Here is a 22809-nt window from a genome sequence, read left to right on the forward strand (position 1 = left end):
TCATTCCCATGTGGCCTTGAACACTTCCAGGGATGGAGCATCAACCATTTCTCTGGACAATCTGTGCCAGCACCTCATCACCCTCACAATCAAGAATTTCTTCCCAATGTCCTATTGAAGCCTGCCCTTGTGCTGTGACTCCTGGCCCCCATCCAAAGTCCCTTTCCAGCTCTCTTGGAGCCCCTTTAGGCACTGAAAGTGGTTCTAAGGTCTTCCCAGAGCTTTCTCTACTCCAGGCAGAACAATATCAACTCTCTCAGTCTGTCTTGGTAGCAGAGGTGCTCCAGCTCTCTGAGCATCTTCACAGCTCTCCTCTGGACTTGTTCCAGCTGGTCCACATCCTTCCTATACTGGGGATGCAGTACTCCAGGGGAAGTGTCAGGAGAGCAGAGGGGCAGAAAGAATCCTCTTCTCACCCTGAGGATCATTCTTTGGATGCAGTACAGGACATGGTTGGTTTCAGGGATGCAGGTGCACACAGCCAGCTCTTGTCCGGTTCTCATCCACCAGCACCCCCAATCCTTCTTGGCAAGGCTGCTCTCAGTCCATGCTCTGTTCTGCCTGTATTTGTGCTTGGGATTACCTTCACCCACATGAAGGACCTTGCACTTTGCCTTGCTGAATCCCATTATTACAGACAGAACTCACCAAATTTTTGAAGGGGCAGTAAAAATGGAGGCTTTCATGCTAAGCAGAAACTTTTGGAGACCGAGAGAAAGTCAGATAGGAAGTACCATAAATCTTGCTGGGGTTTGGTGCTTATACCTTCCTCTTCAGAGTCTCTGCTTAATACTCTACCAAGCAGAGCCAAAGAGCTGGAATAGTCTTCCCTTATTTTTGAGCACTAACACAGATGGCATTAAAAGCCAAAATTATGCCCAAGCAATTTGTTTTTCTTTCCATTTGGAAGAATTGTTCCATCTTACACTAGAAAGCCATCCATTCTGTTAAGGTTTAAGATATAAAACCCAGAGTAACCTGATGGATATTCTATGTGATTCAGCAACAAAGAGGCAGAAAGAGGAAAAAGAATACAGTTTACCAACATTTATGCTGAAAATGTGGACAATTCAGTCTTGTGGGTGTAAACAATTATGTTGATGTATTTTTTTCTAATGAGTACCTGTGTATTTCATATTGATTCTAGACAGAGCCCTATGGCAAAAACACCAAGAGCCTCCAGCTCCCCTTTATTTCCTGAGTTACAGCAACAGCAATGTGAGTGCTTTATGAAAGGTTCATTTCTCAGCTGCCTCCAGGGGCAGGACATCAGGGTGAATAACATGCTCCCCATTTGGTTGTCCTGAAAACAGGACATTCCAGTAATCTGGGTTGTACAGTGTTTCCAGATCAGAAACTTATATATGTGTGTGTATTAGTATTGGAATTGATTGTGGAACTTACAGGAAAATGAAGTTTGCCTAATGCCGTGTCAGAAAGAAATAATAAATTGGATCAAAACTTATCATTGCAGCCCTGTGCCTGCTGTAGGTCTTCCAGAGAAAAAGAACAAGCTCATGTTTTAAACAGTAAGATGTTGATACTGTTTTCATGGTAAATTAACACATTCAGTACTTTCCAGGATTTGGACAGTAACCAGTTACTCCTAAAGTCAAGAAGGTAATGCCTTACCAGAGGTACTTTTGCCTTTATTTTGACAGGTGTGATTATTTTGCATGGGAGCTCCACTTTGTTTGATATATCGTGTACACATGGTCATGGTGTGCAGGGGCTCCAGCAACACAAATTCAGACTGTGCTTCTGGGTTAGCATTCCTCATACAGGTCCAGCTCTTGGACTCAGGGCCCAAAACCAGCACCAAACCTGTCCTCCTCCTCTCTGTTACTCTCTCTGGACTGTAACAATTATACAAGAACCAGGGGGCCACAGCAAATTGTATTTCTTTGTAGACACCATGCCTAAAGAGCTAAATTTCCTTAGCAGCTCTAAAAAACTGCTCAGAGTCCTTGCTGAGCAGTGAAGAATGGCACAGCGTGGCACAGGATGGCATTTCACTGCTGTGGGCATTGCAAAGGAAATCTGCTGGGTGAACAAAACATCACTGAAGCTAAAGCATTTCTTAGTTCCAGTGCTATGTAGCCACTGAGCTGTGGATTGGGCAAAGAGCTCACTAAATTTTTCCTTTATGTCTCCTTTATGCCATAGCTGCTCAGTCTAGACATGAGGTTTTAGGATAATTCTTTTCCAGTTTCTACAGTTGATTTTTATAGGGTCTGTGAGAGCAACACATGAAAGCTAATTTCATTTCCTTGTGTCTGCTCAGTTCTTTAATGTCTGGTAGCAATATTACTCTGGCTGAAATGAGCTGTTATCTGCTATTTGCATTTAGTGATGATACATGAAACAAACAGAAAGCTTCTTTATAACCTGAACTGGAAGTGCAGATAGCAATAGCCACAGGAAAAACAAGCAGAGAAAAACCCAGCATATATCTTGGCAAGTTAAGTCCATAAACATAACATGCAAATCACTGGAGGAATACAGATAGGCAGCCCAAAAGTGTCATTTGGAGACAGGCTATCCTTTTACCAGTGGTATATTTGAACCTGGCACAAAGTCCTGTCTTTATTTTGAGCTGTTCTAGAGAAAGCTGCTCTCTGAAACTGCCAGAGGCTGGGGTGCAAAACTGAAGAAGCTCTTGGGGATGTTTGAATGCTAAATAAATCAAGAAGTGTAGCGCTTCAGCCTGGAATTTTATCAAAAGCTCATCAGACAGCAGACTGATTTTCCTTCAGCTCTGACTTGCCAGCCACAGGAACAAAGAAAAGGGGAGAAATCATTCCACCTGATGGGGGGTTGTGTGAGTGTGGTGTGTGAAGAGAATGCTAACTCTGCCCTGCATTCAGCTAGGAATAGGTGGCTTGAAACATATTTTAATTGGTATTCTGTGGTGGGGAGAAATGATGGCTTCTCTGCTCTGTGATGCAGCCAGTAGGTGATTGTCTGGTTTTCTCTTTATGGTACAGTATGGTGAAATGTATCATTACTGGCAAAGCTCAGAGGTGACTTGCTTATGGGTATGTCTGCTGGGCTTCAGATAGATTTTCACACTGCATCAGCTGTGGAGGAAATGCTGTGCTTTCAAATGTAGCCCATTTGCATCTGTTATTTCTCAGACAGCCCAAGGGAAGCATGGGGAGCCAGGAGAGGATGTTGGAAATCTGTTTCAGATGCCAAGGCTCATTTTTTGTTGTGGTTTTTTTTGGTTCAGGTTTTTGGTTTTGCTTTTGAAATTCTGTCTATGATTGTGTTTGGTGCCGTATCAGAGTACAGAAGTGCACCAATTGAGTCTTTTCATTCCTGGCAAGGCAGAGTATTCATAATGCATCATGGGCCAGCAACCAAGGATAAACCAAGGATAAACCTAACCTAGATTTCTCTTAATTTTCTCTTAAAATGTATACCTAAAATCTCAGCCATGGGCAAGAACTTCAGTGGATATGAAGCAGCAGAGCTTCATCAAAGTGAATGGAGCTGCACAGACAAGAATTACATGCATAAGCTTTAAAATACCACTAATTATAGTGACAGCCAGGCACATTGTAAGAAGTAAGATGACACATAGAAAAATGAAATATCTAAGCTATGCTGAAGAATGAAACGTTCCTTGAAGGTTTTTAGGACGATTAAGGAAGAACTTCACACAAAGTGCAATTAGTAATGAGTCAGCAAGTTTGAACAAATCGATGACACCACTATTCAGTGTATGTTTTCCAAAAACCACAGAAATTCTTGCAAGGAGAATAGAGGCATGAGCATTAGATGATAAAATAGACTGACACTGGGAAGACATCTCAGAGGTGGGCAGAAGAGGAGGCTTGAATGGATATCTTTTGTTAGCTTCAAAATCAGTTTGAATTTATGCCAAATTGGTTGGTTTTGCCTTGTCTTCTTTTATATATTCTCTGTGTGTTCTTTACACATAAATTTGTAGCTCTGTAGCCTATCATTGTATTTGTAGCCTATCTCCAGTACTTTTCCTGACCTTATCTGATAAGCAGAAAGACAAAACACATTCCAAAGGTTTCAAGCTGGGGGTCTGAGGCTCGTATTCTGTCTTGGTTCTTCCTGGGAACCAAGGTTGAGACCAGCTCTTTGAGACATGTTTGTATAAACAGAGTTGAGTCCCTATCTAGAGGAGGGGGAATTCAAAAAAGAGTGGAGTTGGGGGGATTACCTCTCCAACTATGCTTCTAATTGGTGATTCTTATCAAACATGCTAATTTGCAAAACCTATAGAAAATGTATACATGTTATGCTGTGTGTGCATCTTTGGCGTTTTCCACCTGGCAAACTGTGCACCTAAGGATCCTTATAAAGGTCACCTTTTATCACCTAATTGTCTGGCTCATGATTTTAGGACCAGTGGAAAGGCATCAGGATGGCAGGAATTTCTCAGTTAAGTTCCCATTGAGGTGGCATCTTATAATTCCTCCTCCTGCTGTTTCACGTGTCTTTGCACCACTTCATGAACACTCATGACTGCCCAAAACCTGAAAGTCTGTAAGTTATATACTGTTGGTGCAATGTCTGCTGAAGATGTCCAAGAAGATGATGGAGAGCAAGGCTTCACACAAAGTGCAGCCTGAGCTATGGATCCCACTCTCCTTCCAGCACATCATGTGCTTTTTCTCCAGTCCATTATAACAACACAGTTGAATCAAAACCACTTAGCTCAAGTTAAGAGGATGTTCCTGAACAAGTCAGTGATGAACATAAATGAGCTTTTAAGGGCCAAACTCGGTGTCTTCTCCAACCAGTGGAGAAAATCTGGCTGGAGGTGAGGCAGCTGTGCAGGGAGGTGTGGATTGAGGTGGAGCATGGCTGTTGTTACCTGATGTAGCTGAGAGACTGGGAAGCAATTGTTTCCACTCACTGGAATAAGTTTGTGCATTTGTCAGCTCAACAATTCAAAGCTGTAAAATAAAGTAATCTCTGTCAGTCTGGTTTTGCTTTCTTTGTGCATTCCCAAGTTGGGGGATTTGCAAGACATTTGAAGGGATTTGTTCTGCACTGAAAATTAGAAATTAATTCACCACTTATTAATTACAGATCTACAAATGTGAAGAGAAATTAGGACTTTCAGGTACACCTTCAAAACTCTGTCAGAGATCAAACCTGTAATTTTTAAGTTTATGAAATTTGGTTGAAAATTGCAGATTGGACAGAAATAATAACGTCTTGCAGCTCTTGTATTGAGACTGCAGTTGTTTGAAGGAAGGCTTGCTTGAGTACAGTCTGTACAGTTAAGCCTTGAATTATTCTGGATAAAAAGCTAGATGTTCTTCCTGACTCATATTCTAGAAAAATGAAGCAATCACTGCCAGCCTCCAGCAAGTTTCAGAAGGGCTTTTTTGGGGAAAGGTGTTTGGTTGCTAGAAAGGAGCAGGGAATTAGGACTTCCTCTCCGGTGATGACAGAGTAACATCTCTGCTGTATCTAACCCATCTGTAAAATGTGCACCCTGCCTGTGAGGCAAACTGTGAACCACAATCAAGAGGCTCCCAAGCAGTCTCATGGTCTCTAGCCACTCACAGAACTTCTCCTCACTGCAGTAGCCATATGTCTCCATTTTTTTGATGCAGCAGTGCCCTGATTTCTGCTGCTCAGATGTTCAGTCTAGGGCTGAAGTGTGATGCAGTATCTTTCCACCAACTACAGTTGGCAGCTTCAGCAACCAGTTCCAGCTCTTAGATGATTAATGTCAGAAGAGTCAAATCCCAGCTGTGATGGTACCGTGCCTTGTTGTTCTTTTGTTAAAAAGTGTGGGGAGAAGCTGCATTTTTTTTTTCCTGGAGTAGATTGAAATTACCAAAGTGTAAATTCCTGTGGAAGTCTGAGTTATCCCAGCAGCAAGCTCAGCAAAGGAGATGATTCCAGCTGAGCTCTAACTTTTAGTCTAAATTTTGAGGAAAAAAAAATGAGAAAGGTTGCTGCTTTGGGAAAAATGTTCAGGAATATGTAATCTGGATCAGAACTGTTTCATCATATAATAGTGTTCCATTTTGCATGGAAAGCTTAGAAAAAGTTTGGTTTGCTAGACAGGAAAGGGCAGGAAAGAAAAGAATAGAAACCTTGAGTTTTATATTGGAAATTTGGTTTTGAACAACAAAGAAATGCTAAGAGATGTGTCTGATGAATGTTGGAAAAGCCAGCTTGTGTGAAGAGATGACTGCAAGATATTTTTGAACTTGAACTGAACAACCTAAATGTCTCCATTATGCTAAAGACATTCCAGATGTACTGACTCAAAACTCATCTCTTCTCAAAGATACAGGAACAGATTTGGAAACTGATACATGATGCTCAATACTTGAGATTTGAAGCTAAGAGTACTCTTACCATGAGTAGGAACTGTTGTGTCTAAAATTTAAGTATTGGACTCTGAATTTTAGCAAAATCTGTTAGTTTGGTGGTTGTTGGGTTTTTGTTGTTGTTAAAGGCAGTACTAAACCAAGGATTTTGTATTTTAGGTGAATTAATTGCACTCCCAGGATTTTTTTATTTGGTGTGAATCCTCAATACTTTTTTACCATTCTTTTTTTCAACTCCCAGCTTTAGTGAGAAGTGTGATTGCAGAATATGCTACAGTTCATGGGACAGAGATCTTGCACTTCCTTGAACTCTCTGTTAAATCCAGCTGTTGTGTATTGACTATAAACTCTTTGGCATGGAAAATGGTCATTTCACTTTGTACTTCTAGCATAATTATGCAGACCCTCTCAGTATTTGTCCATAGGTCTTTCCTCCCCTTACTGGTAGGGACATTCCTCATTCAGCATGGCCACCTTATTAATTACTTTAGTACAGTGATGGCAGGTATAAAGAAGCTTGTAAATCAGCCACTCTTGTCCTGTGCAAGGATTCCAGACTTGGCTGATCACAATATTATCTGCTCAGTGTCTGCCTCTCAATATGTTTTTAAAAGTCAGAAATTACTGTACCTTGCTCAGCCTTTACTAAGAGCAGGGTGAGAATGGTACATTATTTTGCCTATGTCCAGCACAGCCTTTTATTTTGAATATCACTAGCTTCTGGGCTGGCAGCCTTGCTGGTGTGTGCAACCACAAGAGCTGAACATTATCACAAGCTCTGTCTGTAGGTGTGGAAAATCTGAGGCACAGTCTTCCTCTTCAAGGATTTTACTAGGCCAAATAAATACCCTCCATCTCCCTTTCCTCTCCCTGTAGCCTCTGCCAGGAGCATGAAAACTAATATCATCTGTCCTTGGCAGCAGATAAATTTGGAAGCACTTTGAACTGTTCTCTTGATTCTAATCAGTTTTTAACCTTAACCTTACTTCCTGTGCAAGACCAATTCTTGTCTCACTTAAATACCAGTGTTAACCTGGAGATCAAACACTGAAATAATGTCTAGTCCTGGGATATAGCTTAGTCAAATTGCTGTGGTAAATAAAAGGAACCTTTCCTTTTTGATAAGCTATTAGGAGTCTGGAGTTTCCCAGTGTCACATCTCCACAGCATGTTCAAACAGCAAGTACAGCCAAGCTAGAGTATTTTTAAATGCTTTAGGGAATGTTTGTGGCAAAGCTTCTCAGAGGCCCTAATTGCAAGGCAAGGAAGAACACAAGCTATCATCTCCTTGGAAAAAAATATTCAGAGCCTGTAATTTCATCAGCATCACAATTTTTGTTCTTCAAATATCTGTTTCAATGTATACCAGTGTAGTATGCCATAGAAGGGAAGCTGTTTATGGACTCTGCCCAGATGTTGATAAGTTTGGGGCTTTTCCTCTTCTTGGGAAAAGCAGCTGAACTGAATTATTCTAAGCAGCACTGGTTATAATTCTTTCTCTAGCATAAGCAGCTTTTGGACATTGGTATTTTCTTTAGCAGTGAACTAAACTGGTAAACACATCTGAATTAAATTCTCTTAGGCATTTCTCTGCCTTCCTCTCAGTGTTTCTACAAATTTCTGCTCATCACAAACACAATGGTGTAGTACTGGCAGAGGAGGACCTGCAAACTGTTGTACATGGAGTCTTTGAAATCCAGCTCATACTCTGCTTAACAGGAGACTGGAAGATTCACAAGTATTGTATCTCAAAGCCTGTCTTCTTCTTGTGCCAGCAAGCTTATCCCAAAACTATTTCCTGTGCTCTAGTGTAGATGTTTCCCTTGGACCACAGCCTCCAGCTGTTCTGATTGCCAGTCAGGCCACTAGTTAACTCTGATGAGTGCAGAGCAATACATGCCTCATCTAAATCAACTCTGAGAAAAATACCTTCAGCACTTGTTTTCCTTGCAGGCTGTGCATGAATGCTCCACCTTGCCCAGAGCTCTCCCAGGTAGCGTTCAAACTGCACGGGTGGGTGTTGGAGCCCCCCTCACTGGGGACCCTCTGGAGGCAGGGGAGCCATTGGGGCCATGGTGTTGCATGTTGGCACACAATCTGCCTTGGGCTTCAGTCCTGCACCATTGATGAGGAGGCATCAGAACACAGTGAGGGAACACCTGTCAGACTTCCAGGGCTTCAGACAGAAGCCAGTTTTCTTTTGGGCAATATGGTTTTGTAGAATAAACATTGCATTGTCTATAAGGCTTTAATTTTCCACTGTGGTTTAATTGCACGTAATTATGATAAGTGCTGAGAAACCTCAGCTTTGTCTTAATCCAAATCCTGACTTCCAGGCCCTTTCCAGCATACCTGGGCAAACCAGCATCACATCACAATAGAAAGTACCCACTTCATACTGGCAAGTGAGAGCAAGGGTTACAAGGGACTCTTTCATGACATTATCTTGTTGGGATTTCTGGAGAGTGTGAATTGAAGGTAGTCCAGTTACTGCCACAGACTTTCATTTTGCCACAGACAAAATATTCCTTTTCCTGAATGAGAGCATGAGCGGGCTTGATCTTTCATTTAACTTTCAGCACAATCGAAGTGCATATGTACATGTCCTTACCACACCTCCACCCACACACAAGATGTACATACACATTTGGAACACAGAGAACCTTCCTGGTGAGTCATGGTGTTTGTGCTACCTCTGGTGCAGGCAGCTGCATCATCTAATTACTTTCATCAAGTGCCATCATAAAAGTTTACCATTTTCTTGTAGCTGTGCTCCCTCACATGGCAGTTCCAGAGCCTCCCTGCTCCGATAGTTAAAGATTTCTCTCCAGATGCCAACTTCAAACGATTCACAATCAGTTTACATTCTTTGTTTGCAAGCCAAAGTTTCTCTTTAGCCTAAATGGTTCCTGTCCCTTTCTGGTAAGCTCCCTCTCCTGATTACAGTCTGGTTCCTCAAATAAAACTGCTCCTGCAGTCACACTGGCTGGCTGGCAATCTCAGCTTTTCTCAACTCATTTGGAACTTGTTGGCCAGTTTCAACCAGTGCTGGCAAGGGAGCAGTGATGAGAAATATGGGTGGTCCTTCCCCACGGAGCGATGGTTATTGACAGAGTATGAGATAGAGACTCAGCACAACATGATCAGTGATCAGTGAGGCAGTGAACTCAGCCCTTCTCCACAATCAGGGACAACAAACAGTTAGCTGGTTGTGTACTAGCCTGTTTGCCCAGTCTAGCAGACTTGGGAGAAAGCTTGGGACAAAATTCTGGCTAGAAGGGATAGGGTTTGCTGAAGTATACAGAATGGACGAATTAAGCAGTTTAAGCCCTAATCTACAGGAAACAAAGCTCCATTCATTTGTGGAACACTTAGTTATAGAGGGTGGTTATGATTGAAATGTGTGCAGGGATACAGATATATGCCAGGAAAGGGAGAAACAGATCATCAGGGAAAAACCTGAATGAGTTCAGTTGCTCCCTGTGCCAGATGACCAGCAGAATGCATTCCTGTCACTCAGCTCTCTCCAGCCCTCAGCACAGGACACAAATGATGCATAGGTCTCCTGCTGGCCCTGCCACACAGGGACACATTTCACCCAGTGAGACAGAGAGGATAATTGAGATGATTGATTCTTTATATATCTGCTAGACAGGTCCATGGGCCATGAGACTCATGAACTGTCAGACTTCTGAGTGCAAATCAACCTTTAGGCACTTGATCAAAGGCAGTCTCTCAACTTTTCACCTTGCTCTGGCTCCATTTTAAGCTACAGGCCCCCAGTGCACAGTGCAGAGATCTTGCCATGACCCCTAAGTCAGCATTTTCAGAGCAAATGCATCCCTGTGGCCATAGCTCAGAAGTGCTGCTGATCCATCACTGGATGTGATGTGCTCAGAAAGTGCCAGGAAGGCTTTCTGTTTTGCCCAGTTGTGTCTGGCTGAAAGCTCTCAGGGAACCAGATCTGAATACACATCTGATGTGTGTTTCTGTAACTGATGTGACATGTGTCTGATATAGCACCGGGGTACAATTTTAAACAAACATTATATTGAGAGAAAGCACAAGCATAAAATTCCAAAGGTATTTGCTTTCATGTTTCAGTATACTTTGGTTTACTTGGACAGATAAGTAGATGGGAGGGGGAAAGACAGAAATCAGTTTGACTATTGAAGATGCCCTTCTGAAGGTGAGTTGTGTGGGGTTTGCTGGTGCTGTCATTATCATTGCTGCTGAGCATGCCATCACATCAGATCTTTATCAGTTAAAGCAAGGTTTTTGCTTTAAACTAAAAAGTTTAAATAAAAATAAAATTTATTAATTAAACCATTCTAATGGTTTGTTTTAGTTGTTATCTGTAATAAGAAGGATCCATGAAACAACTTGCTATGAAGAACTTCTTCATACTAGCTGCAAAGAGTGACCCTCTGAACATTTCCTCTGAGAGTTCACTGGGTTTAAGTTAAGGGTGTACTCCAGGTGCTCAGTACCAGAGGATTCAACTCACTATCTAAATATGCTGATTACCCCCTCTGCAGGTAAAGGCTGCTAAACCTGATGGCCCTGTAAGAGGCCAAATAGTCTTTTCCTAGTCTGGAGAGGTGAGACACAGAGGGAGTGATTTGTCTCAGGTTTGTCAAGGAACCTGCGGCAGTCTGGGGACCTGAAGCCAGGAAGCAGAACTTTCACAGGGTTCTTCCTCCTCCTACTGACTGCTTCAGCTGTTTTGGTGCTGCTTTGTGCTCCTGAAGTGGTGAGAAGCTGCAGTAAGGAACCCCAGTGTGCATTTCCCTCTGTCTTACCTCAATATTGGTTAATCACTGTAGATTTACCTACAACAGTAGCCAACAGGGCTGTGCTGAGTACTCTGTCAGTGAAGATTCTGTAGGTGCCATTCAGCAAAATGCATAGATAGTAACCCAAATTCTCTGCCTTTCTGTCCAGGAAAGAGAGTAAATTCCTATTGTATATTAATACATAAAAATAAAATCCAATGTAACACTTGATTAAAGGCTTCATATTTAACCCAGAGAAAGAATTTTCTGTTTGGGTGGCACTCTGATGCAAAGAATTCTCACACACCTGAAAACTCTGTTACTGATGAGCACAATCCCCTGCTCTTGCTCAGAAATAAATCTGAAAATGGTGAAAATGGTGTGCATCCAGTTGTTCCTGCCCATTTGCACATCATTCCCTGGGAGTACAATTATTGATGGATCTGAATTCTGCAAAGTAGAGGAACTGCTTTGTCATGGGGGTCAAGCACGGGACAGTGTGGCCTGCCCTTGACAGAGTTTGCCTCCAGGCACTGTCTTATGCCTGCAGTGCATCTGTGGCTAGGTAAAATATTCAAAATGTGGACTCTGACAAGTGTAAGAGAGGCTTGCATCATCGAGGGAAAAGCAAAAACCTTATCTTGTTGTGTGAAGAGACTAAGAGCACAGGGAAAAGAAGCACAGTGCTGCTAGCACTAGAAAGTAATTGTGCCCAAATCTGGCACACCAGATTTCTCACCAGCACCAGAAATCAAAAAGCATTGATTGTAGCTCTAGGTTTCCAGATGCTGTTGTTTTCTGCCCTGCCCTGTAGTAGATGACAGTAAAAAGAGAGAGAGCAGCAAAGAACCCTGACTACAGTTCAAGTAATTTTGTTGCTCCCCTTCCACGGGACTCTGAGGTCTTTTTCATGTGTGTAGCTGCTGTTACTGCTGTGTGGCAGAAGGTGGGTTGAAACACCTCAGGATTTCAACCTGTGCCTGTGCTGGCTGAATCTGGGATTTCTGCATCAAAGGCTGGAGTGCTGAGATGTGGGAAGGGGGGTTCCCATCTTCTTGTGCCAGTTTAGCAGAAATACTGAACATCACTCAATAGACCCTAGGACAGGCTGTCCAAAGACTAGGTCCAGTCCAGGCAAGCATGGAGTTCTTTAAATTTCTCAGGGAAAATCCACCTCTACCTCCCACTATAGAACCTTTGTATTTCACCACCACTTGGTGAGGTAGAAAAAGAGCAGTGTAATATATTTACAGATGCTGTTAACACACTAAGCACTGAGATTGACAGGGTTCATTTTCTCACATTTTAATACAAGTGTCAGAAGAAGGAGTCACTGTAGGAGGCAAATTACCCTGGTTTCCTTGTCCTGCATCCCCAACTGAGTGTGTGTATGGTATATAGTAAGTTGCCTCCAATTCCTTTTAGGTTAGGATTTTAAACAAGAAGATCGATTTTAGCGATATTCAGTCCCGGTGTGGTTCCAGAGATAACATCAAACATTCTGCAGGGGGAGGAAATGTAAGTAGTATGGACACCCTGTGAACAGGCACTTCCACTGTGGTGATGCATCTCACACAAGCCAGAACTCTCTGTTTCCCTTCCTCTGAGCACTGCTTTCCTTCTTGCTGCTGTTTCACACCTGAGTTTGGTCTGGTAGTCGAGCGAGCCCTGTGTGTGCAGTGGTGACCTCCTGAGCTTTTCCCCACAGAGCACAACCTATTTTCAGAACTTGGACAGAGAAAGGAAATGATAAAAGATGGGTCATTTCTAAATGCCCAGGGGAAGGTGCAGTGTGAGCCAAAGTGCTTTTCTTTCATGGGAGCAGCCCAAGAAATTTCCAGAAAGAGACTGCAGCTCACAGAGAGACTCCAGCCTCCCTGTTGGGCATTTTCTATGCACCAGTCCTTCCTCAGCTAACCTTTCAGTTATGTGCATTCAGCAGGGGGGAAGAAGAAAAATAAAACAGAAGGACAGAGAAGGCTCTGAGAAGAGGGTGTGATCAGCCAGCATGCTGAGTGCTGATGTCACAGCATTTTTCCTGTACAAGAAGCTGAGGTGGCTACGAGTGTTCTGATGGAAATGATCACCCCTCAGATGGGAAGAGGTGATGGTGTGGGTATGCCTGATCAAGGCAGGTTCAATACAGCTGCCATGGCTGGTGTAAGTCGCTGGTGGTGTGGTGAGTGAGCCAGGGGCATTGCAGTTACCCTGGAGCTCCTGCCTGGCCTGCAGGGCTGTGGCTTCTTGGGGCCTGCCAGCTCAGTGCCTATGGCTGTGGGCCTTATCTTGGAGCTGTTTGGGAATGCAAGCAAGATGAGACTGTTCCTCTGTGGTTCTTCCCAGGCTGGGATCAGCACAGCCATGGCAAGGTGGCTGGCAGCAGGGCAGGGAGCAGCAGGAGGAGGGAGGGTGCCTGAGCTGCTGCTCTCCAGTGAGCACTGAGCCAGTTGGCTGAACCTCAACCTGCTCAGGTACAGCTGCTGGAGGCACATGTGTAGATTACTCAGAGTCTCCATAGTGGATTGACAGGAAATGCATACCATATTTAGAGGCAGAAAAATACCAAACAGATGGTAGAGAAAAAAAAGTCACCAAAATACCCTAGTTGCCAGGATGCATAGTCAAGACAGAAGCAAATGGGATGGGTCCTGCTGTGTGCAGGGATTTGGAGGAACCACTCTGAAAGGAGGAGGCTCAGAAACATTTTAGAAAGAACCCACAAGCTGATATCCTTTATCCTTCTCTTCATTTTGCTAATAGGAAAGCTTAACCCAGCTCTATCGCCTCCCTAGGTGGGAAGTTTCCTCCTTTGTGGCATGGTCTGTTTTCTACCAACCATTTCTCCTTTTCCAGTGGTTTGTAGAAGCCTCTTACTCTTTCTCTGCAGGGCTTGGCTTTTTATTTATTTATTTATTTTAATTTTATTATCTTCATTCCTGTTATTTGAGTATGTGTGCACTTTTGACAGGTACAAATTGTAACCAAGAAGATCGACTTGAGTCATGTGACTTCCAAGTGTGGCTCGCTCAAGAATATCCACCACAAACCAGGTACTGCAGGAATTTCTGGGCTGTGGGACAAAGCAAGGACCTAATACTGTTATTTCAACTCAAAATCATGGATGATACATCTCTTTTACAGCCAAAGAGAAAAATAAATACTCTTTAGTAATAAAAATGCATTAAACTACTTCACTAAATGCATAAAGACATAATGGTATGAGACCACCTAGTTTAGAGAGGTGATAAAAAATAATGCCAAAAGATGGTGCTCTGGCATAAGATTGAAATACAGGCTGAAGTCAGTCAAATACTTAAGCATGTGCTTAAATCCCATGAAAACCAGTAGGGCTGCAGCACCTGCTTACTGTTTAAATATATGTTGAAGATTTTATATTTTACTGAACATGCAAAGCATTGTTCTGTGCTTCTCCAGAACTATTAGATCTCAACTAAAAGGGAAGTAATGTGAGTGCACTCATGCTTCAGGTCACACTTTCTCCTGCACCATTTCAATTTCTTTATCTGTGTTTCTTTTTCCTCTGTAGGAGGTGGGCGTGTGAAAATTGAGAGTGTGAAACTGGATTTCAAAGAGAAAGCTCAGGCTAAAGTTGGCTCACTGGAAAATGCCCACCATGTACCTGGTGGTGGTAATGTCAAGGTAAAGAAACAGCTGTCAGAAAAGGTTCCCACTGTGTCCCTGGCCCAGTGAAATTATTAGAGCTGTGAATTCAGCAATGGCTCTGAATTGAGTAGGAAACATATGGCTGTCCTCTTTCAAGCACACTCATATACCAATTTATTCCCTTTGAAATTTGGAATGACCCATCCTGCATCCTCATCTAAGCTGAGAGTGAAATGTCATGCAGTTTGTGCACTGTCTTTTCCCCTAAACTGTTTGAGGCTGTTGGACAGCACAGGTATGATCTGAGATGAGGACTCCACTGTGAAACAGGAGGAAAACATCCTGAAAGTAAGATCACTCCCACAAACATTTGAAAATACAGATTTTGAAAAAGAAAATCATAGCACCCATATAGTGCTTATGAAATTTGTACAGCTAGGAACAATAGTACTTCTCTTTAAAGCATCCATCAGAGGCAAAAATGGTAGGAGAATGTAACATAGTGAAAACAAGGTGAAAAAATGTCCAGTTTTCAATTTTCTAAGGAGCGAAGAAGCTTCAATCCTTCTAATAGTTTTTAAAAGCAATCAAAATGACACCCAAACGATGATCTATATTCAGTCAATATATAATGTGTGAAATTCTCTGTTTTCCTGGAGCAGATTGACAGCCAAAAGCTGAACTTCAGAGAGCACGCCAAGGCCCGTGTTGATCACGGGGCTGAGATCATCACGCAGTCACCGGGCAGGTCCAGCATGGCCTCGCCGCGCAGACTCAGCAACGTCTCCTCCTCTGGAAGCATCAACCTGCTTGAATCTCCCCAGCTTGCTACCCTTGCTGAAGATGTCACAGCAGCCCTTGCCAAGCAGGGGTTATGAATTTGCTCATTTTGCGTTGTATGAGGTAATAATATTTAGGCATGAGCTCTTTGCAGGAATGGGCTCAGAGCAGGTGTTACGTTCATTCTTTACCATGTCTAAAACTAAGTTACATCCCAAGACTTGTAGTTACCATATAGTTTAAAAAAAAAAAAAAAACAGAAAAAAAAAAATAATAAAAATTCCATAGATGCAGAAATTGGCCTGACCTCCATTTACAACAGGAAGACACTGGCTTTATATGGGTATACAGCGGTATGTTACATTGGACAATTATTGTTGCTCTGCTCTGTCTTGCATGGAGTACTGTAGTATGATAAAATGCATTTTTACCTTTCATGTGCCTGAAGGCCATCCACCTCTTTCTGAAGAGCCTTGTTAATACCCCAAGTTGCTCATTTCACAGTTCTTTTGATAGATGGGGAAATAAAAAAGTTGCCCATTGTAAGTTATTACAGGTTAAATTAATAGTCTGCTTACCAGAAGGAAGGGCATATAGGGAAATTCAACTTTAATAATAATAAAAAAAAAAGTTACTTTGTATAAATAAGTAGAACAAAAGTTGAATTAAGTTATTAACATTTTTTGAACCTGGTTAATTATGTCAGTGTATAGCTGAAAAGCCAATAATTATTTAACTAATAACTAAAAACACTAGCTGAAAACATTTGACTCGTGCTTTGGGAAGTGACATAAAAAAGCTGCTGAAAGCAAGCACTCATACCCCAACAGACTTGTGTCTTACTAGAAAAGTTGGTTAAGCAGCTAGATTTGTGTGCATACCTCCAGTTTCACATTCTCTCCATCTGTTTGATACAGTATTATATAGATATATATATTTCTCTGTGGCCATTTGTGATACGCCCTCCTCATATACTTGAATATTCCACTTCTTTATTCACAGTATCTGTGTCTCTTGCACCCTTTGGTGTTGCAATTTTAGGTATGTAAAAGTAGATGTTAGCAGGGGGTTTTTTCCCTATTCATAAGAATACATTTTAAAAAAAAGATGAAAATTGTAGCATGAAGTTGCTTTCTGTAACAACTAAAAGCCGTGACCCTGTTTTAGTGACAGATGCAAGTCTATTCTGTGATGCTAGAAAAAGGATTCCTTCCTTCTTCCCTTCCCTCCCTTTCTTCACAAAGGAATGATTTTTGTGGGGTCCAGATGTTTGTCAAAGGGTCTCCAAAGAAGGCTGAGTTTGGACTATGGATTTTTAAAAAATCCACAATAGTTTGGTTCTTTTCTTTTCTTTTCTTTTCTTTTCTTTTCTTTTCTTTTCTTTTCTTTTCTTTTCTTTTCTTTTCTTTTCTTTTCTTTTCTTTTCTTTTCTTTTCTTTTCTTTTCTTTTCTTTTCTTTTCTTTTCTTTTCTTTCCTTTCCTTTCCTTTCCTTTCCTTTCCTTTCCTTTCCTTTCCTTTCCTTTCCTTTCCTTTCCTTTCCTTTCCTTTCCTTTCCTTTCCTTTCCTTTCCTTTCCTTTCCTTTCCTTTCCTTTCCTTTCCTTTCCTTTCCTTTCCTTTCCTTTCCTTTTCTTTCCTTTTCTTTTTTCTTTTCTTTTTTCTTTTTTCTTTTTTCTTTCCTTTTTCCTTTCTTTTTCCTTTCCTCTCATTTTCTTTCTTTTCCTTTCTTTTCCTTTCTTTTCTTTTTTCTTTTTCTTCCTTCCTTCCTTCCACTTTTCATTCCCATAGTAACAATGAATGTTTGATTTATTATTTTTCTTTTGCTAAAGTTGAAACACAGAAAAAATATTAAGATGTTGTTTCCACTCCTTTAGTGATGTCTCACATGTACATTCAGGCACTCAGATAACAGTGATAATCATAGCAAAGATGCCTGTAAATTACAATACATGAACAAATAAAAATGAGCTCCCTAGACTGGTTGTCATAGTGATTCATCAATTAAATAGGGTGTCTTAAAATCTGAGAAAAGTGGGATTATATTGACTACAAAAAGTATAAGAAAAAGTGTGCATGAAAGATAAAAGGGAGATACACAACCAACCAATCTAGGGGAGTTACCTGAGAAAACCCTGGTGATGGGGACCATCCTTAGCAGCAAATAATCACCTGCTGGTGCCCTGTGTACATGAGACATTATGAAGTGACCAGTTTACATTCTTGCAGATTGTTTTAATCTTTTCCTTTTGAAACCTTGTAACTAAACTTTGCACTGTCAGTTGAGCTATATGTGATATATGTATTAGGTTAATGATGTGCTTTGGAAACTTTTGATCTGTTCTTTTTCCTTCTTCATTTTTACATGTGTGTGTATGTGTGTGTTGGGGTTCGGTCTGAAAGGACTCACAGAGATTTTTATGTCTGTGGAAATCCTAATAATTAATGGCACAGGATTCCCCACATTACATTCAGGTAGTAATGCAGTTACTGGATAGTAAATATTCAGTGGACCAAAGTGGGGTTTTGGCTAAGCTGCTGCAGCAGTACAAACACAAAACAGAGTGGTTAAATCTCTCGAACTTTTACTGAATATGAACTTCTGACAGCCCCACACATGACATTTCAGCTCTGAAAAAAGCTTTTCCACACAATAAAGTACCTAACACTGTTTGGAAGTCAGTTATTTCTCACAAAGAACGGTGAGTTTAGAACCATCCGAAGTGCAATTGGAGGATTCTGATTTCTGCCTTGTATTTGTTACACTTCTGCTTAAAGTAATCCTAAGAATTCACATGAAAACAGTGTCAAGTGAGGTGCATTAAAAACTTCTTCCCATTTTTTTTCAGAAAAACGACAGAAAGGAAAACTGACAGTATTTGTATCACACTGCTCTGATTATGCTATCAATTAATATAAATTAGCCTTGCAGTGGTTTTTCTTTCTATGCCTTTTGCCAGTGTAGGAGAAAAACTGTGGTACTACTGAACCTCTGCTCTCTGAACCTGAGCAGCATCTCATGGGAACAGTGCTAACCTGAGACTCAAGTGTTTTTATTCTGCTTTTAAAATTGGCATACTCTAGAAAATTAAGCTTAGTTAATCCACCTATGAGTCCCAAAGTTAGAGTGGTGTAACACACCGAGTCGTTTAATGAATGCATTAAAATGAGCTTTCTTGTTTTGACTGAAGCAAAGACCTTTGTAATCATTATCATCCTTCCATAGAAAGAATCCTAGAATGCTGTGGACTTAGATGAAAAGAAATTAAGAGTTTTGTGCTTTTAAATAATAATTAAAAAAAACAAGTCACGTTACATGACTCTAGATGTTCACTGAAAAGCTCATACTAATCTTAACTTCTCAAGAAGAGTGTTCATTTTAAAAACAAGAGTTTGTAAATATGTAATGCCCACTAAAGATAGAGCCAGCTTCCTGGAAACTGCATCTGTTGTGTTTCTTTTCCACAGGCATGTTGAGCCAGCAGGTTTGTTGGGTGCCTGAGACCCAATTCTGTAACAAAGCAGAGAATCCAGAGAAAAGGAATGGTGAAATCTTGTTTGGGTACTTAGGGGAGCACCCCAAATTTAATAATCCATCAGGTTGTAGAGATGAAAGAGTGCTTCTGCCTCATCTGCAGTTTTGTTTCTATGTAACCACAAGCTGAAAGAAATCAAAGATGAGCAAACCTCTGTCCAGCCAGAGTAAAGGAAAAACTAATCCTGATGAGGGAAATTATGAGCCCACAAGGGCAATATATATTTTCACTGTACAGCAGTAAATGGAATTATTCCTTCAGCCCTCTGCTATGGTACAGTAGTAACCTCATCATGACTGCTCACACATCTAAGTCTGCTTAAATACATGACTCAAAGGGAGTCAAAAGGCAGCTTGTGTTGACTACCACATGAGCAGAAGATTTTTCCATGCTGGACTAAATACTGTTTGAAACCCAAGTATATGTCCCTTCAAAGGCAAATGCCTTGAAGAGTAGATCACATTAGCTGTGAAAATCAGCGCAGGTAGATTTCTAGCCTAGGTGTCTGTGAGTTCACTCACTAGTCAGATTGCTAAAGCAACTCCCTCTGCAACTCAAGCAATTCCCACTGCAGGAAGGTAAATTAGTTTCACACTGGGAAAAGTCAAACGTATAAAAGCCACTTCAACTTTAGCAAAGAGAAAAAGCCAACAAGTAAACATGCTGTATGCTGGGATATCAAGGAATGCTGTTACAAACCTGTGTTTTTTCTGATAATTCTAGAGCCTGTTACCATAAAAGAGGCATTTCTTGAATGGCTGGTGGTAGGTAGTTCATGTTTTTCAATCCGATTTGCAATTGTATTTGTTGCTGTATAGTGATTGTTTTGCAAAATAAACTCGCTTGTCATCTAATTGCATGTGTTAGCTTCCTGTGTTTGTGGTCCAGCTCCTCCTGAACCCAAGACCTGTGCAACCAGCACCTGCTGGAACTGCCCTCAATCCACCCAGGAGCAGTCCCAGCAGATCCAGTTATCTTGTTTCAGCTAATCCCTTTAACTTTCATACAAAAGGATCAGTTTTTATGGCTTCCATCCTCTTCTGAGAGTCAGTATCTCCCTGTTGGGTGCAAAGTTCTTCCCAGAGAGGGTGATTAGACATTGGACCTGGCTGCCAGGTAGGTGGTGGAGTCACCATCCCTGAAGGTGTTTAAGGACAGCCTGGACATAGCGCTTCCATGGTCTGCTCGACCGGGTGGAGTTGGTTTGCAGTGTTGGTTGGACTCGATGATCTCAGAGGTCTCGAGATGCTCTCCCAGCCAGACTGATGCTGTGATTCTGCAGGACAGCTCCTCCTGGGAATGCTGTGTAGCAGGAGCCTGCACAGAGCAGCGGAGTCCTGGCAGAGCGGCCCCTCGGTGCGGTGACACGCGGCCGCACGCCGGCCTTCAGGGCCCCTACGCCAGGGAAATGGTGGCACTGACAGTAGCAGGGCCACCTCTGCCCACCCTCCCCACGGATTCCTGCAGCCCAGCACAGCAGGAGCACATGGACAGTGCTGGGGGGGTGATGGGTACAGGAGTTGGGGCTTGGGGCTGAGCTTTTTGGTCCGTCTTGGAAACCAGTGGGGAAACAGTGCAGACTTCGAGGGATGCTTGGAATGTGTCATTTTGGATCCACAGTGGATACTCAATCCCAGCCTGAAGTCAGGCTGAGGGCAGTGTCGCCCTGAAAACTCAGCTTCTGAGCTTGTTAACATAGTTTTCTAAAGACTTTCCCAGGACAGTAACTGTAAACATAGATATGTGTACATTCTTTCTGTTACACATCTTGTGATGGACATCTCTCATGGCCAGTGCTGTGAGAAAGTGTTATCCTGACCATCCAATCTCTGGCCGTGGTCAGAAACCTATAAATCCTGGAGGGAAAAATAAACTTCTCTCTTCTCTTCACCACACCTCGACCTGTGTCCGTGTGATCTATTCATCTTCAGCGGTAACAGGCAGTGCAGCTCTGTGCTGTGGGTGGAACGGAGAAGTCACAGATCAGTTTGGAAGGGACCTGAAAGCTCATCTCATTCCACTCCCTGCCATGGCAAATGACACCTTCCACTAGATGGGTTCCACCAAGTCCTGTCCAACCTGGCCTTGGACATTTCTAGGGATGGGGCAGCCACAGCTTCTCTGGGCAGCATTGCTGAGGATACTGCAGTGTATGACATACTGCTGAGAGTACTGCTGCTGCTCTGGGCAGCAAATACCTCAGAGAATGTTTGTGCTGGGTGCCTGCTCAGCACAGGGCGTGGTGTAGGAGGAAAACAAAACTGAGTAGAGTGCCTTAAGTATCCCAAATCTTGAGCAAGCTGGACTTCACACACAATGCTGCAATGTTCCTAAGTAAATGCTGTCAAACAACCTGTAGGAATGATTAAGTGCTGTTAATTATCCAATAGAACCACTGTCCTAAGCATGCTTAGGTACAAGACAGAACTAATGCATCATCTATCTGTGGAAAGGGAAAAGATTAAGAAGATAAGAAAAAAGGGTAAATCATGATTTAAGCATTCACAGCTAGAACAATGGTTGAGGACAATTGGTAAGAACCTGTTTCTCCCTTTCAAAGTGAACAAGGAAGAGATATTTCTGTGATTGTTGAGTCTTATTAACAGCATGTGGTAGATGATCTAGTTCATAATTTGCTGGTAGATTGTGAGCACTGAGATCAGTACAATTTGTGAACAAAATCTCGATGAACTGCTTGTTATTGAGAGGGAGAGAGGCCCAGGAATCCTGCTACAATGTTTGTTAGAGGTACAGAGCATCTGTCCATCCTGTGCCTGTCTCAGCTCATGGGGTGTTCCTTGCATGGTACAGGAGCTTGGTAAAAGGTCAGAGATAAGGGTAAGAGGCAGAAACACCTGGAGGTATTTGGCCCTGCAGAAATCCCAGTTGCTGGGACTAAAAGACAGTGTGGCCTTAGTGGAGGGGTTCCCAAACCTGGTTTAGTGTGAGCAGCTTGGTTCTGGACAGAGAAGCATGCTGGGGAGGCAGTGCTCAGCTCTCTGAGCAACAGAGAAGAAAGCATGTTTGGTAACTCAGTGGAACAAGAGATCCTTAAGAGATTACCTTTCTTCTCTAGGAAGAAGGTAAAAATGGTTGGGTGGGGCAGGGTTTGAGGGAAGGCAGTTTGTTGCCCTTTTTTCCCCAAAAGAAGCCTGTTTTTCAGCTACTACCGGAGCATGGAGAGTCCTGATGGTATCCTGACAGTGAAAACTGAGGGTTTTTTTTTCTTTTCCCCCAGTCTTGTCCAGATAATCCCCCCATATCATCTCCAGCATTTTGTTCCCTCCCATCCTGTCCTATCTAGCTGTGCCTGTAATATAATTGCAGTTAAATGTCTGTATGAATATGTTTTGTTGCTTGAACATTATGCAAAGGCAATAATTTGCTGCACAGGGTGTGGAGGGCCTGTGTTTCTGCTCCATTTTGAAATAGAATTCTCAGATGCATGAGTTCTGTGCCACTCCACTGGTTCCACCTAATTGTGGCCAAGGGATTAAATATCTCACTGCTCTTGTGGAATCTCATCCAACTGAACTGCAGTCCACTCCTGCCCAAATTCATGCAGCAACAGCAGCAAAACTTGTAATTTTAGGGGATCCTTGCAGTTTTAGGGATTATTTACCCTTGTTTCTGAACACAGTTTTGTTATGTTTGAGCAGGGCTAGCTAGAAGAGCTAAATGTGAAGGAGACTTCTTAAAGACCCTTAGTTGAAGTGTTTTCATGCTGTTTAAAAGCCCTTAAAGAAAAAAACAGGGCTTTCCT

General features: G+C 42.2%; 1 protein-coding gene across 7 annotated transcripts in view; it reads left to right on the forward strand.

Moving 5' to 3' along the window:
* Window positions 1-15754, forward strand: part of MAP2 (microtubule associated protein 2) — a 216208-nt gene extending 200454 nt beyond the window's left edge. For 6 of the 7 annotated variants that reach the window (XM_058840419.1, XM_058840420.1, XM_058840421.1 and 3 more), the window contains 3 exons: window positions 14079-14160; window positions 14658-14770; window positions 15397-15754. In XM_058840419.1, coding sequence (XP_058696402.1) covers window positions 14079-14160; window positions 14658-14770; window positions 15397-15612 — 411 coding nt within the window. In that variant the 3' untranslated portion in view covers window positions 15613-15754. Of the gene's footprint in view, window positions 1-12535; window positions 12629-14078; window positions 14161-14657; window positions 14771-15396 lie in introns of all 7 variants that reach the window. The other variant, XM_058840417.1, reaches the window with a different exon arrangement.
* The last annotated feature ends 7055 nt before the right edge of the window (window positions 15755-22809 follow it).

The sequence above is a fragment of the Poecile atricapillus genome, chromosome 5, assembly GCF_030490865.1.
Source record: "Poecile atricapillus isolate bPoeAtr1 chromosome 5, bPoeAtr1.hap1, whole genome shotgun sequence".
Lineage (NCBI taxonomy): Eukaryota > Metazoa > Chordata > Aves > Passeriformes > Paridae > Poecile > Poecile atricapillus.